The 16,630-nt window shown below is 36.4% G+C and overlaps 1 protein-coding gene across 5 annotated transcripts in view; it reads left to right on the plus strand.

The window, feature by feature from the left end:
- The window catches only part of CHUK (component of inhibitor of nuclear factor kappa B kinase complex), a 37,945-nt gene that overhangs the window by 4,606 nt on the left and 16,709 nt on the right, over positions 1 to 16,630 (plus strand). For all 5 annotated transcript variants that reach the window (XR_005985945.1, XM_041742881.1, XM_041742883.1 and 2 more), the window contains exons 2-11: positions 1,789 to 1,883; positions 4,340 to 4,454; positions 5,129 to 5,198; positions 6,743 to 6,831; positions 8,040 to 8,129; positions 8,257 to 8,381; positions 8,567 to 8,674; positions 9,475 to 9,610; positions 14,689 to 14,883; positions 15,852 to 15,954. Coding sequence is in view for 4 of the 5 variants with exons in the window: in XM_041742881.1 (XP_041598815.1) it covers positions 1,789 to 1,883; positions 4,340 to 4,454; positions 5,129 to 5,198; positions 6,743 to 6,831; positions 8,040 to 8,129; positions 8,257 to 8,381; positions 8,567 to 8,674; positions 9,475 to 9,610; positions 14,689 to 14,883; positions 15,852 to 15,954 (1,126 nt within the window). In the remaining variant the exon portion in view is untranslated. The remainder of the gene's footprint in view (positions 1 to 1,788; positions 1,884 to 4,339; positions 4,455 to 5,128; positions 5,199 to 6,742; positions 6,832 to 8,039; positions 8,130 to 8,256; positions 8,382 to 8,566; positions 8,675 to 9,474; positions 9,611 to 14,688; positions 14,884 to 15,851; positions 15,955 to 16,630) is intronic.

Consider the following 16,630-nt stretch of genomic DNA (forward strand, 5'->3'; position numbering starts at 1 on the left):
TACTGTTTCCCACAGTGGCTGCACCAGTTGCATTCCTACCAACAGTGCACAAGGTTTTTCTCCACATCCTCATCAAACTTGTTTATTGCATTTATTTTAGCCATTCTGACGAGTGTGAGATGATATTTAATTGTAGTTTTGATTTGCATTTCCCTGATGATGAATGATGCTGAGCAACTTTTCATGTTATCTGTTGGCCATCTATGTATCTTCTTTGGGAAACTGTCTATTCATGTCTTCTTTCCATTTTTTAGTTGGATTACTTGTTTTTTGGATTTTGAATTATATCAGTTTTTACACTAACCTTTTACCAGATATGTCATTTCCAAATATCTTCTTCCATTCAGTGGTTGCCTTTTAGTTTGCTGATTGTTTCCTTTGCTGTGCAGAAGCTTTTTTTTTTTTTTAATAAAGATTTTATTTATTTATTCATGAGAGACACAGAGAAAGAGATGCAGAGACATAGGCAAAAGGAGAAGCCGGCTCCCTGCAGGGAGCCCAGTGCGGGACTAGATTCCAGGACCCCAGGGTCACGCCCTGAGCCAAAGGCAGACTCTCAACCACTGAGCCACCCCACTGCCCCTGTGCAGAAGCATTTAATTTTGATGTAGTCCCAATGGTGTATTTCTGCTTTTATTTCCCTTTCCTCAGAAGACATATCTAGAAAATTGTTGCTATGGCTAATATCAGAGAAATTACTGCCTGTGTTCTTTTCTGGATTTTTATGGTTTCAGATCTCATATTGATGTCTTGAATCTATCTATCTATCTATCTATCTATCTATCTATCTATCTATCTATCTATCATACATGCATGAGCAGGGGAAGGGGGGTGGACGGGAAGGTCAGAGGAAGAGAGAGAATTTTAAGCAGGCTTCATGCCCAACATGGAGCCCAAAGAGCTTGATCTCACAACCCTTGAGATCATGACCTGAGGCAAAATCAAAGAATCAGATGCTCAGTTGACTGGTGGGCCCTGACCTCCCTGTATTTAACCCCTTTTGAGTTAATTTTTGTGTATAGTGTAAGAAAGTGATCCAGTTTTATTCTTTGCATGTAGCTATCCAGTTTTCCCAACATCATTTGTTGAAGAGACTATCTTTTTCCCATTGCATATTCTTGCCTCCTTTGTCATAGATTAATTGAACATATAATTGTGTTTTTTTTTTTTTCTGGGCTCTCTCTTCTGTTCTATTGATCTATTTGTCTACTTTTGTGCCACCATACTGTTCTGATTACTACAGCTTTGAATATAACTTGAAGTCTGGAATTGTGTTATCTCCAGTTTTATTTTTCTTTTTCAAGATTGCTTCAGATATTCAAGGTCTTTTTTTGTGAAATCTTTAGGATTTTCTACGTATAGTATCATGTCATCTATAAATATTGAAAAGTTTAACTTCTTCCTTACTAATTTGGATTCCTTTTATTTCTTTTTGTGGTTTGATTGCTGTGGCTAGGGCTTCCAGTACTATGTTGAATAAAAGTGAGAGTGGACATCTTTGTCTTATTCCTGATCTTGGGGTAAAACTCAAGTTTTTCCCCATTGAGTATGATATTTGCTGTGGATTTTTCGTATTATGGAAGCTGGGGTGAAGATCACTTTTGAAGCGTTACTTTAATAGTCTTAATGATTTACCCAGCAAAAGCACGTCTCAAGAGAGCTGTGGATAAATTTGTTTAGTTAGTAAAGTAAGAGTTTTGCTTCCTCAGGTTGACATTTCTTTTATAGCAAGTAAATCCGCACAAGAACCTAATTAATATATTTTTCTCTGTTTTTCTATTTTGGCAGGAACTTGATGTTAAAATAGCAATTAAATCATGTCGCCTAGAACTAAGTACCAAAAACAGAGAACGGTGGTGTCATGAAATCCAGATCATGAAGAAGTAAGTGTATTTGATGACTTATATTTCCCCAGTTCTGCAGCCCAGGCAGATGCCATCATAAGAAAGGAGGGGAGGAATCTGTTCTTCTCAGGATATTTTGGTGAACATGTTTTTTTCTTTATTTTCTATTTTTCTTCTTTTCTATTATGATTTAAATAATAACATCACATTATGATTAGGTTTAATTTTAAAAGTCAGTTAAGGGGACATCTGGGTGCCTCAGCAGTTGAGCATCTCCCTTTGGCTCAGGGCATGATCCCAGAGTTCTGGGATCAAGTCCCACTTGGGGCTCCCTGCGGGAAGCCTGCTTCTCCCTCTACCTATGTCTCTGCCTGTCTCTGTGTGTTTCTTGTGAATCAATAAATAAAATCTTTTTTAAAAAATACAGCTAAGGGGGCACTTGGGTGGCTCAGTCAGTTAAGCAGCTGCCTTCAGCTTAGGTCATGATCTCAGGGTCCTGGGATTGAGCCCTGCATCAAGCTCCCTGATCAGTGGGGAGTCTGCTTCTCCCTCTGGACCTCCCCCCAACTCATGCTCACTCTTTCTCTCAAATAAATAAACTCTTTTTTTAAAAAAAAAAGCCAGCTAGATATTCTCAAACTCAGCTCTCTGTGGATGGAATCTTTTTCTTATGGATATTGGGCAATGTTCATCAGTTATACTTTCTTTTTTTTTTTTTTTAAAGATTTTATTTATTTATTCATGACACACACACACACACACACACACACACACACACAGGCAGAGGCAGAGAAGTAGGCTCCATGCAGGGAGTCTGATGTGGGACTCGATCCCTGGACTCCAGGATCACACCTTGGGCTGAAGGCAGCGCTAAACCGCTGAGCCACCCAGACTGCCCTCCATTATACTTTCTAGTTAAATATAACCACTATTCTCATTTCTTTACTCCTACCTACTTTTGTTGAATAATGTTTATGTTGCTTCATACAAAATTACCCCAAAACTTAGCGGCTTAAAACAACTACCATTTAGGGGCACCTGGCTGGCTCATTCAGAACAGCATGTGACTCTTGATCTTGGAGTTGTGAATTCAAGCCCCATGTTAGGTGTAAAGATTACTTAAATAAATTTAAAAACAACAACAACAAACATTTAGTATCTCACAATTTCTGTGGCTTAGGAATTTGGGAGTGACCTAGCTTAGTGATTCTGATGCAGGAGATCTCTCTTGAAATACCCTAAAATGTTGAGTGGAGCTGCAGTCATCCAAAGACTTGAATGGGGCTGGAGTATCCACTTCCAAGCTCATTTATATGGCTGTTGGCTAGAGGTATCAGTTGCTTATCATATGGGCCTCTGAGTAGGGAAGCATGGATATTTTCATGACGTGGCAGCTAGCTTTCCCCAAAGTGAATGATCTGAGAGAGAGAGAGCAAAGTGAAAATAGAGTCATACAAATGCTAGCTAATAGAGTCTGGATTTGAAATAAGTACTTTCTGACTCTAGGGTCTTTTTTCAATTCACTATTAAAGTACTCAAACTTGGCTATGTGACAGAATCACCAGGAAGCCTTGCTAACTGTATAAATACTCAGGCCCTACACATGGAGAGTCTGTTTCTTTAGGTCCCTTAGGACTGGGTAATCTATTCCAGTTTTGAGATCCATTGCATTGATGGTGATGATGATGATGATAGTGGCTGGGATGATGTATCATTAAGTTAAAAAAAAAGATGTTAGAAAATGTAGTTAGTATGTAGTTAGATATAACATTTATTTAAAAATGTGTTTATGTACAGATTAAAGCTAGAAGGAAATATGCCCAAATTTTAATATATTATCTCTGGGTGACATTGTAAGTGATTGTGGGAGAACCAGTATGATATAGACTTTGGAGCCGCACTGTCAGATTTGAATCCTTACTTGACCACCTCCTTGCTGTGTGATCTTATATTACTTAACCAATTTGTGCTTCAGTTTTCTGAAGTGTGTTGAGACTATTAATGAATTTACCTATAGTAGGATTATTGTGACTAGTAAATGAGTTAAAGTATGTAAAGTAGGTACTGCTTGGCACATAGAAATAGTAGTGATAGTGATAGTGTTTTTTATCTATATTTATCTACATTTTTATCTCTTCTATTTATTTTTAAAGATTTCTTTATTTTAGAGGGAGTGGGCAGAGGCTAGAGAGAGAATCCCAAGCAGATTCCCCGCTAAGCCTGATGCGGGACTTGACCCTCTAACCCCAAGATCATAACCTGAGCCAAAACCAAGAAGCAGACACTTAACTGACCAAGCCGCTCAGGTGCCCTTATCTATATTTTATTTTTGAAAATTATTAATTCTTAATTATAAATGAGAATGAGAAATTAGAATATTATAAATAATGCCAGCCGTTCTCCCCACTCTGCCCCCCAATTAACTACCATTTCAAACCCAGTATCTTTTCCTTAGAAAAAAAATGTTTGATTATGATGTTTTCCCCTTCTTTTAGGTTGAACCACGCCAATGTTGTAAAGGCCTGTGATGTACCTGAGGAATTGAATTTTTTAATTAATGATGTACCTCTTCTAGCAATGGAATACTGTTCTGGAGGAGATCTCCGGAAGGTAGTGTGGATGCCTTGAGATGATGAGATAGTAAATCATGAACCTTAGCAATGCTTGAATCATATTTAATATGATGATCTAGAATAAAATTCAGTAAACTATGGCCTGTAACCTGTTCTTACGACTGTTTTTTTTTACTACAACATCAGAGTTGAGTAATTATGACAGAGACTTGTGCCCTGCAAAGCCTAAAGTATTTACTGTATGGCCCTTTACTGGGAACATTTGCTACCCCTGATTTAGAATATGCATTTTTTGGTAGGTGATAGTGTTTGTAGGATGGGAGTGGATTGATGGTGTTAGACCAAAATATCCATGTCTAAGATGTTGATAAAGAAGTTGTGTTTTTTAAAAAAAAAATTTTTTTTTCTAGCACAAATCTTTCTCATGTCATTTTAAATCTGCTGTAGGGCTGTTTTTAAATATGTGAGGTTTTCAACCTTTTTCACCTTCACATACTTTCCCCTTTTATCTCTACCTGTGTAAGTCTTGTCATGAAATTAATTTATTCTGAGTATGGTTTTGGTGATTTTTCTCTTCTTACATTTTCTTAATTGTGACATTTCTTAGTGTATATTCTCTTAGTGTATATAGTGATTAATGCGTTGCTACTGCTGCCCAGCAGTATTAGCAGTATACATTTTTAGATTTCTTTTTTTTTTTTTTTTCTTCAGCTACTCAATAAACCAGAAAATTGCTGTGGACTTAAAGAAAGCCAGATACTTTCTTTACTGAGTGATATAGGTATGTAATCAGTTTGAAAATACCATCATAATTTAGTCCCCCTTTGGTTTATAAAAGGATCTATATACTACTTGGGAATTAAGAATTTTTGATGTACTATACAAAGCATACACTTTTACCATCTATAAGAAATTATCAGAAAAATTTAACTCTTGTTGATGCTAAAACTAGGATATTTTATTTTTTTGCTTTTCGCCAGGAGACCATTTTTTGACTAATAGATGCTCTAAGTGCTAACAAAGAATGGTGTGAAATTACCTTATTCAATTTTGCTCCCCCTTCTTCTCTGCCTAGCATAGTAATTTTATTTACCAGTGACGTTGCATCTTTAGTTATAGGTTCTCAAGTCAACTTATAGGATAAAATTCCTTTTTAATAAGAAAAGAAAAGAAAAAAAAGAAAAGAAAAGTAAAGAAAAGAAAAGTAAAGAAAAGAAAAGAAAAGAAAAGAAAAAAGAAAGAAAGAAAAGAAAAAAGAAAGAAAGAAAGAAAGAAAAAAAAAGAATTAGTCTGGGACACCTGGGTGGCTCAGTAGTTAAATGTCTACCCTTGGCTCAGGTTGTGATCCCAGGGTCCTGGGATCAAGTCCTGCATTGGGCTCCCTATAGTGAGCCTGCTTCTCCCTCTGCTTATGTCTCTGCCTCTCTCCATGTGTCTCTCATGAATAAATAAATAAAATCTTTTAAGAAAAAAAATTACTCCTGAAAAATCCTTAATTAGGCCCTTGGAAGTTCAGAAGCCAAGAATATGTTTCCCTATATATTTTTTCTTTCTTTTTTTTTTAAATTTTTTAATTTATTTATGATAGTCACAGAGAGAGAGGCAGAGACACAGGCAGAGGGAGAAACAGGCTCCATGCACCGGGAGCCCGACGTGGGATTCGATCCCGGGTCTCCAGGATCGCGCCCTGGGCCAAAGGCAGGTGCCAAACCTCTGCGCCACCCAGGGATCCCTCTTTTTTTTTTTTTTTTTTAAAGATTTTATTATGAGAGAGAGAAGCAGAGACACAGGCAGAGGGAGAAGCAAGCTCCATGCAGACAGCCTGATGTGGGACTTGATCCCAGGACCCCAGGATCACACCCTGAGCTAAATAAAGGCAGACACTGTAACCACTGAGCCACCCAGGCCTTCCTCCCTATATATTTTTATTTTGTTTCTTTTTCTAGGTCATGGAGGTCAAGTCTAATTGAAGAGGATGATTTAGGTGGGAGGGAAAACTAGGGGGACTTATGTAATTCTACAGTATTTGTTTAATATTAACTGGATTTTCTGTGGAGAGACTATTAACTGGTATAATACCATTAATCATATAGTTTTGATGGTCTGTGTAAATAGGAGCATCAGAGGGGTGCCTGGCTGGCTCAGTTGGAGGAGCATGCAACACTTGGTTTTGGGGTTGTGAATTCAAGCCCCACATTGGGTGTAGAGATTACTTAAATAAAAAAAGAGTTTGAACATCAGAGAAGATCTGTACAAAATGTGAGATGAATTTATTTTTAATTCAGTGTTTCTGTTACCTCAAAATACATTTTAAACTTTATTTAGGGTCTGGGATCCGATATTTGCATGAAAACAAAATAATACATCGTGATCTAAAACCTGAAAACATAGTTCTTCAGGATGTTGGTGGAAAGGTAGGTAAAACCTGAAGAACTGTTACATGCCAATTGAATATAGATTCCCTGGTATAATTAGTCTTTGAAATCTGGTGCCTTTCCATAGCATTTTATACTTTTTCTTCCCCAGCCTTCATTTCACTGAACTGTGGTTTTGTGTTTAGATGTTTGTCTCCTCTTCTAACACAGTGTTTCCATTAGAGAAGGAACTGTCCCTATCTTGCGCACTTCTGGTTTTGAATACAGTATCTAGTAGAGATAATAGACAATGAATAAAAATAATTTGTTAATCCCTTACAAAGCACATCCAACATACCACACACACACACACACACACACACACACACATCCTGGATTTGGTGAAGTATATTTACTTAACTATGTTTCTTATTTAAGAAAGAACAACCTCATTCTCTTCCCTCAAATTCTAAGTGCTATATATAAGTAAAATTCAAAACCTTGATTTCTCAGATTCTTAAATGAGTCATCTTGAGAAGAACCAGAAATTATGCATTGACTCCTGGAATACTTGTATTTATCACAATAATTTGAGCAGTTTTCTTGTGACTAGCACCCAAGTTCCATTCCAATAAAGATGTAAAGCCAAGAGTCTGAACCTTGAATTGGATTGTGTGGTCTTTAGTTAGTGATGATGGTGGTCAGTTGAGGTGATGAAACTGATGGTGCTTCTTAAGAGCCTTTCATGTATGCTTGGCACCAACTATTTCTTCTTCGTTTGCATCCAAAGTCTTCAGGATATTCCTGAAGTTAGATAGGTCTTTACTCACTTAGTGGTATGATTCTTTTTCAACTTTGGAAGTCATCCTTACCTTTCCCTTTTGGTTTAATGGATCAGTCTTATTCTGAATATGCCAAAATAAAAATTATATACTATACTTACTTACTATATACTATACTCTATACTTAATTTTTTTAACATTTTTTACCATGCATCAAAGGAACTATGTTATTCTTTTCTTTCATTATTTCATTGAATCCTAATAATAATTTTGTGAAGTAAAGATCATTGGTAATATCATTATGTAGGAAAGTGAGAGAAGTTAAGTAACTTGATCAAGATCATATAAGTGGTGCAGCTCAGGCTTGAAATATGTTTGTGATATTCCAGAGCTCAAGCTTTTCCCCACCACCCTCTCCAGAGCCTTATAAGGATATTGTTGCCTTTCCTTTTCAAATTTCTCATTTAATACTTAATTGTTTTGCAGATTATGCATAAAATAATTGATCTAGGATATGCCAAAGATGTTGATCAAGGAAGTCTGTGTACATCTTTTGTGGGAACACTGCAGTATCTGGTGAGACATTAATTGTTTCTTTGAATTCATGTTCTTACTTCTGAAGGTCATGAATATAGTAGTCCAAAAATAAAGTAGCTCTTCTCTTCTAGTGTTGATGTTTGAAGCATTTTTTTTTCTTTTTAAGGCCCCAGAGCTCTTTGAGAATAAGCCTTATACAGCCACTGTTGATTATTGGAGCTTTGGGACCATGGTGTTTGAATGTATTGCTGGATATAGGCCTTTTTTGCATCATCTGCAGCCATTTACTTGGTAAGAAATGGAAGAGAACTTTGGTGTGCTTAATGGTAAAGTAAATTTTCAGTTACCTGCTTTTTTTTTCTTCCCCCTTCATATGTGTAATTGCCTTTTAAACACATAGTTGAATAAAATTAAATGGCAAAAAAAATCTTAAGAGTATGAGAATGAGTTGTCAACTGAGGTAACTTGTTTTATAGGCATGAGAAGATTAAGAAGAAGGATCCTAAGTGTATATTTGCATGTGAAGAAATGACAGGAGAAGTTCGGTTTAGTAGCCATTTACCTCAACCAAATAGCCTTTGTAGGTAAGTATATTTTAGTTGAGAAAGTTCACCTCAGTTTCTTTAGGATTATAAAAGAACAGTGGAATTGTCTGTTTCAAGTAGTATTGTGCAGTAAAACTTCCTGTGATGATGAAAAGTTTTATGTCTGTGATGGCCACATTGAACACTTGAAAAATTGTAGTATAAGACAGGAACTCAAAAATTTTTTTTGATTGTTTATGATATTTATGACTGCTTTGGGGTACATGTCAGTTGAGTTGTGCGTAATCAATATGTGTTTGTCATGTGTGGTCGGCTTTGGCCAGCTTCTATCACTCAGAAGCTGTTTGAGAATGTGGCCACTTGGGTCGAGTTTACAATTCTGGGTATTAGGCAGAGTCCAGGTACACTGCCTCCTAAGCAGAGGTTCCAGGACCAGCTAGGAACTCAATTTTAACTTTTATTTAATTTTAATTAATTTTAATTTAATAAATGCAAATAGCTGCTTGTGACTGGGGGCTATATTGGACAGCACAGGTCTAGTGGAAACAAGAACTCCTGCTACAAGAAGATTCCTGGGATACTGAAGTAAATGAGTTCCTTGGACAATAGAACTGGACTCACCTATTGAAGTTGCCAGTACTTACATATGTAGGTTTTGGGTTGTTTTTTATGGAAAAAAGTTTGTCCCCTGTCATTTCATGAATTACTTGAAAGTAAGACAAAATGATACAGATGAGTAATGAGAAAGGACATGGACAACCTATAAAATTACCCTTTTCACAATAATGAAAGAAAACTAGAATATAGTGATTTTCACTCTATTTTTGTATGCTTTCTAGTTTAATAGTAGAACCCATGGAAAACTGGCTTCAGTTGATGCTGAATTGGGATCCTCAGCAAAGAGGAGGACCTGTTGATATTACTTTGAAGCAACCAAGATGTTTTGTATTAATGGATCACATTCTCAATTTGAAGGTTAGTTTGAATGTGGTCTGCTTCATAAAACTTGCATTGAAGTTAACAAATTTATTTGGAAAATAAACATAAACATATTTTAATGATCTTTTCTGATGCTTATTTGAAAAGAAAATTATATTTTTAGAGCTGATACGTTTTTACTTCTGTAGTAAGTCTTCTCAGTTTTACTTTTAAGTGGTCTTTGTTGATTGCTTTTATGAAACATCTTTTAGATTTTCCCCTTCTTTGTATTGGTGCCATTAGACCTCATTCATTTAAGGTATAATCATACCAGATTTGGTTTGCTGAGGAAGTTTCCTGCCTGGCTTTCATGCCTTTATACTTTGTCCCAATCCTACAGTCCATGCAGCATGAACTACCCATCTCATCTTCTGAAAATGCTTTTTTATTCTTCTGTCCAAAAAACCAACATAGTTCTTCTTGCCTCCCAAGTCAAATCTAAACTGATCTGCCTACCCCTTTTGGAGCTTTTCTCATGCAGATCCACCCCAACCAAGTACTTGCCCCAGACCTGCTTCTCTTACCTCTTACTTCTCTAGGACCAACTTGTCACTGCTCCTCACACCATCAAGCACATTATCCATTTTTGTGCTTTGACGCTGCTGTCCATCTGCCCAGAATGATCTCTGTATTTGTGTATCTCCTCAACTACACTGGCACATATTCAACTCTCCTTTTCTCTGAACAATTTCTGCGACATAGTTTGTCATTTAATCATATTTACTATATCTTCTAAATATTTCTCATCTTCCACTTATGCCTCTCCGTATAGGTTGTCTTCTTTAATATTGGGATTGTTCTTGGGGATCCCTGGGTGGCTCAGCGGTTTAGCGCCTCCCTTTGGCCCAGGGCGTGATTCTGGAGTCCAGGGATCGAGTCCTGCATCGGGTGCCCTGCATGGAGCCTGCTTCTCTCTCCGCCTGTGTCTCTGCGTCTCTCTCTCTCTCTCTCTCTGTCATGAATAAATAAATAAAATGTTTGTTCTTACTACTTTTATTAACAATTGTTCACCCTCACCCTACCATCATGCTATCCCTACCCCACTGTTCTGCTGTACAAAGCAGGCCATGTATCAGGTTCTCAGTAAATATTCACTGGTATGAATGAGAGGCTCTATTATGCTGTATACCCAGAAACAACTCTCATCTGCAATCTTTTCATAGTTATTGATTGGTTAGAGTAGATAGGGTTCCTAAAATTGGAAGAATCTGTGGTGCGGGCTCAGTGGTGAGCATCCAAGGCCATCCTGGAGGCAGGAGGAGGCTAGTTGAGGGTGGGGCTAAATTTTATTTTCTGAAAAAAAAAAAAATTGAAATGAGAAATTATAATCATGTAAGGTTTTACTGTAACGTTGGTATACTTTAGTAAATAGGAAGTTGGGGCCATGTTGATGTTATTCTTCGCTAACTCAGAAAAGTTATCTGGCTTCTTGATTTGGGTTTCTTCTATTGTGCCAAGGAATAAATCATTCCTTAGTGTATAAGCCCAGCGGATTTGGTGATCCATTTTAGGTCTTTGTGTCCCCTGAAAATTTTTGTCTTTTATTCCAGATTTTTTTCAGACTTGTCATGGTGATCTTAACATCATTTCCACTTTGTGGGGTTTGTGGAGATGTGCTTGTTAGAGAGCATAGAGAAAGAGCCCTCCTTATATGTTTTGTGGTCTGTAGACTTCAGTTTGCAGAACCACTCTTTACCTGTCTGTGAATCTGGGGCAAATATATATTTATCTATTTTTAGCTCAGGTACGGTAGGTAATATCTTCTTTAAAGGCTCAATATTGTTGTGAGGCTGTGCAGGATAAGGAATGTATAGGGTACTATTCATAGTAACTTGGGGATGCTTCTGAGATATGATAATAGAGCTAAATTTTGAAAGATAAGTAAGACTTAATCAGGGGAATAGGCAAGGAGAGAGACTTACAAATGGGAATATCATGAACACAGAAACATGAACTGTAAAACAATTTGTATTATAGGACATTTTCTGAGGTGTTTATTATGTTGTTCAAAAAGGGAATGGTGTCTGTTTGATTTTCATTTAAAAAAGAAATTTTAAAAAGTTACTAGAATACCTCTTTCTTTTTAAAAAATTTAGAGTCTGATTACATGATTTTCCAACTGTGTATTATGAAAAACTTTAAATATATAGGAAAGTTGAAAAATGTATACTGAACTTGCCACTGAAGATAATGGTGAAATAGAAGTATTTAATTATTCTTTCTTTGCCTGATCTTTCATGTTCCTAAGTATAACTATACCCTAAGTGGCTCTCCTTGGTTTTCTCTTTTTCCATATTACTTTTTTCTTCTTTCCTTTGTAATCTCTTCACTTGTAGAACTTTACCGATAAGCTGAATATAGATAACTTCCAAATTTATTTCCTCAGTTGTGACTTTTCTGCAGAGTTCTTATAGCTACTATATAACTATACTCGGGGGTTTCACTGGCACCCAAGACTTAATTTAAAAAACTGAACACATTTGGTCTATTAAATCTCTCCTACAGCATTTCCTCTGCCTCTTGCACTGTCATCTTTCCAGTTATCTAGGTGGGATGGCTTGTCTGACTATTCCTCCTTTTTCAACTGTGTATCCAATTATTTTCTTAGGTTTATCTTTTGAATGTTTCAACAATTCTGAGCTTCTCAGGTTCTCAATTTAGAAGGCCTTACATAGTTCCTCTTTGCATATTGAATAAAGTCCAAACCCTTACATTTAGTATTCAGTATCTCTCTTGGTCTCCTTTCACCCTATACTTGCAGCCTTATCTTTTATTATACTCTAAGGGGGCATAATTCTAGGTACATTGGAACCAGATTATTTATATTCCTTTTTTTTTTTAAGATTTATTTATTTGAGAGAGAGAGAGCAGGGGGAAGGGCAGAGAGAGAGAAGAGAGAATCTCCAGCAGACTGCCTGCTGAGGGTGGAGCCCAATGCAGGGCTCAGTCTCATGACCCTGAGATCATGACCTGAGCAGAAATCAAGACTCAGGTGCTCAACTGACTGAGCCACTCAGGTACCCCTGGATTATTTATATTCTTTGGTTATGCTCATCCCTTTCTACCTCTGTGCCTCTGCCTACTTTATTTTCTACCTAGAAGAACCTTTCTTCTTTCAATTTTTCCTTATTCTAATCTTCCTTCCTTTCCAAAGTTCAGCTCATAGTGCCTCTTCTATAAAGCGTCCCTTTTCCTTCCACCACGTAAACTCCTTTGGAAACTGCATGATAGGGACGCCTGGGTGGCTCAGTGGTTGGGCACCTGCCCTTGGCCCAGGTCGTGATCCCCGGATCCGGGATCGAGTCCTGAATTGGGCTCCCTGCGAGGAGTCTGCTTCTCCCTCTGCCTATGTCTCTGCCTCTCCTCTCAATCTGTGTCTCTCATGAATAACTAAATCTTTAAAAAAAAAAAAAAAAAAAGGAAACTGCATGATACTTTTCATTATAATAGTACATTTAGCATTTTGCCTTGTATTTAGTTCCCTTAATGTTTCTTAGTATCTTCTATTTGGCCATTATCCTGTGGAGGGCAAGGATCATAAGTTATTAAATTTGTATACTCACCACCACCCTAACACATTGAATATTTACCATAGTAGTCACTCATTAAATAATTGAGTGAACAAAAGGATAAATGTAAGTTGTATTTCCTCTCTATTTCTTTGGCTCTCTTATGGCTCAGCTTTGGTTGTGGGATTCCATGATTACTTACCTAGTTTGACATAAACCCTGTGTAAAAGTGTATATCCACCTTAGGATATTGATTCTCAGTTTCTGCTATCGCTAGTAGGGGCAGCTGTCATAGTATAAAATATGTCTAGGATGGGAAGAAATGGACGGTCTCAGTTGAAATACTGGTATTATAAACCCATGACAACTTCGATAATTCCCTTCTCTTCCTCTCACCTTTTTCAAGCATAAAGGTTAATACAGAAGGAAAGTTAATGCTTTACCTCTGTAATAAGCATTTCTAGCAGAAATAATTTTAATCTAACAATATACTATATTTAATTATTGTTTAATTGAATTTAAAGAAAAATGTAATTTTAATCATTTGCATATGCTAGTTAATATAATGTACTGGAGAAACATAGGTATTAACTTTATATAGTTTATCTAAGGACAGTAGAAGGAAGAGGATTTAAAATCATATTGTCTTCAAGAGACTTCTTAGGACTCTGGTTTCTCTCTTTGCCAAAATGGAGATTAGATCTAATTAACAGTATGTTATGTGAAAGCACTTTGTAGTTAGCATCTATTAGGGACTTCATAAGTGGGAATATTTCCTTCCAGGTCTATGATAAGTTTTTGAGAGTAAATAAGTGTTGCCTTTTAATTTTTATTATAATTTTTATTTATTTTCTATTTTTAAAAATTAATGTTAATTTTTTTAGAGAGAGAGAGAGGGAGGGAGAGAGAATCCCAGGCAGGCTCCATGCCCAGGCTCTTACAGCCTTGAGCTGGTGAATTGAGCTGAAATCCAGAGTTGGATGCTTAACTGACTGAGCCACCCAGGTGCCCTTAAGTGTTGCATTTTTATTTATTTTTTATTTTTTTTTAAAGATTTTATTTTATTTATGAGAGACAGAGAGAGAGAGAGGGAGAGAGAGAGAGGCAGAGACACAGGCAGAGGGAGAAGCAGGCTCCATACAGGGAGCCTGACGTGGGACTCGATCTCGGGACTCCAGGATCACGCCCTGGGCTGAAGGCAGTGCTAAACTGCTGAGCCACCCGGGCTGCCCAGTGTTGTGTTTTTATTTATTTATTTATTTATTTATTTATTTATTTATTTATTTATTTATTTATTTTTTAGTGTTGCATTTTTAAATTGGGATTTTTATTTCTAGATTTTGTACATCCCTGTAATTTTGAGACTTTATTCTTTGGAGCTAACATCTTTTGTCGAAAAGTAAACTCTACTGTTCAGTTTTCAAAATGTTATTTTGTAATTATGGAAGGAGATCTCACTTTGAAAAATGATTGAACCTTGTGTAGAGATATTCCCTTTAGTATCTAGCACTGAATCTTTTATGTGGTAAATGAGCAATAATCATTTCTTTTTTCTTATTTATACAGATAGTACACATCCTAAATATGACTTCTGCAAAGATAATTTCTTTTTTGTTACCACCTGATGAAAGTCTTCATTCACTACAGTCTCGTATTGAGCGTGAAACTGGAATAAATACCGGTTCTCAAGAGCTTCTTTCAGAGACAGGAATTTCTCTGGATCCTCGGAAACCGGCCTCTCAATGTGTTCTAGATGGAGTAGTAAGAGAATTCTAATATACTTATAGTATAAGAACTCTGTTAGCTTGGAGGATTGCATGCTGTGCATTTTTTTGGATGCATAGTTGAAATCCCCTTGGTGGGGGGGTGGTTCACATCTTACAATTCTTATTTTAATTTTATCCTACTCATTATTTTTATCATTGCTTCACAAGGTGAACAAGATATGTTTTAAACTTTGTATGACTTTCTCTTTGGTGACAGTTCCCCCCGCCCCTTTTCCCCACTTTTATACTTAAAGCCTAAAACCTTGAAATTAGACCAGCAGTCTGTCTCATAGATCCTGCAAGAGGATAGATGGATGGTAAAATATTGTGCTCATGACTCTTGTTGTTGTTGTTTTACTTTATTGAGGCAAATTTTATATATCATGTAATTTACCCATTTCGTGTATGCAACTCAGTGATTTTTTTGGCTTATACTATAAACCAATCATTAGTATAAGCCAGCTTAAAGAAATTTCCATGTCAATAAGATTCTTCATGTCTGCTAACTCTTAATCTCCATTCTGTTCCATTTCAGGGAATCACTGTTTTGCTTTCAGTCTCTATAATTTGCCTTTTTTAAACACTTCATATAAATGGAATCATACAGTCTATAGTCTCTTGTGTCTGACTTCTTTCACTTAGCATCATGTTTTGGAGGTTCATTCATGTCCTAGCATGTATCAGAATTTTATTCCTTTTGATCACTGAATAGTATTCCCATTGTATGGATATATGTTGCTGTGACTTTGTGCTTTTGTCCTTTTGGGGTCTGGTGATTGTTTTTCACATTAATCCATCCTATAGTTATTTATTTCTCCTAAATAGTAATCTAGACCTTGAATCTGTAAGATGTATGCGAATAAACATTGACCTTATTCATTTACATTTCACATTAGGAAATGTGTTCAAGTACTTAGAGAACCTGGTATTTTCAAGGGTTTTTAAAAATTGTTTCTTTTTCAGAGAGGCTGTGATAGCTATATGGTGTATTTGTTTGATAAAAGTAAGACTGTATATGAAGGACCATTTGCTTCCAGAAGTTTATCTGACTGTGTAAATTATATTGGTAAGTATAGCTCATTTACTGACTGAGGTTTAAAACTGAAATAATACAATTTTGACTCAATATGGTTAGTAGAAATGGTCTTTTGGTGTTTCTGTTCTGTGTCTCATACTTCTGGTTTTTAATTATGATGAGAAATGAATTTATACAGATTGGAAGGTAAAATAGTAGATTTCAAGTCATCTCTAGATCCCTCACTTGGAAGAAGACTTACTTTCTGCAGGATAAGGCTCTCACAGAAGAATGAATCTCCACTATTAATTAAGCCTGCTTTCTAGTTGCTTTATGTAAGCGTGTTCAGATACTTCATTTTATATGAATACTGCTCAACGTTCAAATGTTTTCATTTATCCTGTGAGAATTACTCTTTTCTTTGGAAGAAGTGATTAGTTTCTGTATACCCAAAACTAAAAATCAAGCATAATATTGTAAAATCAAGAACAAAACTGGGCAAAGGACTAAAATCATGTAATCTTTCCTTTTTGTTAGTTTTTTTTAAACAACAGTTTTAAATTTACAGAAGAATTGGGACACCTGGGTGGCTCAGCGGTTAAGGTTCTATTTGCCTTTGACTTAGGGCATGATTCTGGAGTCCTGGGGTCGAGTCCCACATCGGGCTTCCTGCATGGAACCTGCTTCTCCCTCTGCCTATGTCTCTGCCTGTCTCTTCTGTGTCTCT

The sequence above is a fragment of the Vulpes lagopus genome, chromosome 2 (genome assembly GCF_018345385.1).
Source record: "Vulpes lagopus strain Blue_001 chromosome 2, ASM1834538v1, whole genome shotgun sequence".
NCBI classification, from domain to species: domain Eukaryota; kingdom Metazoa; phylum Chordata; class Mammalia; order Carnivora; family Canidae; genus Vulpes; species Vulpes lagopus.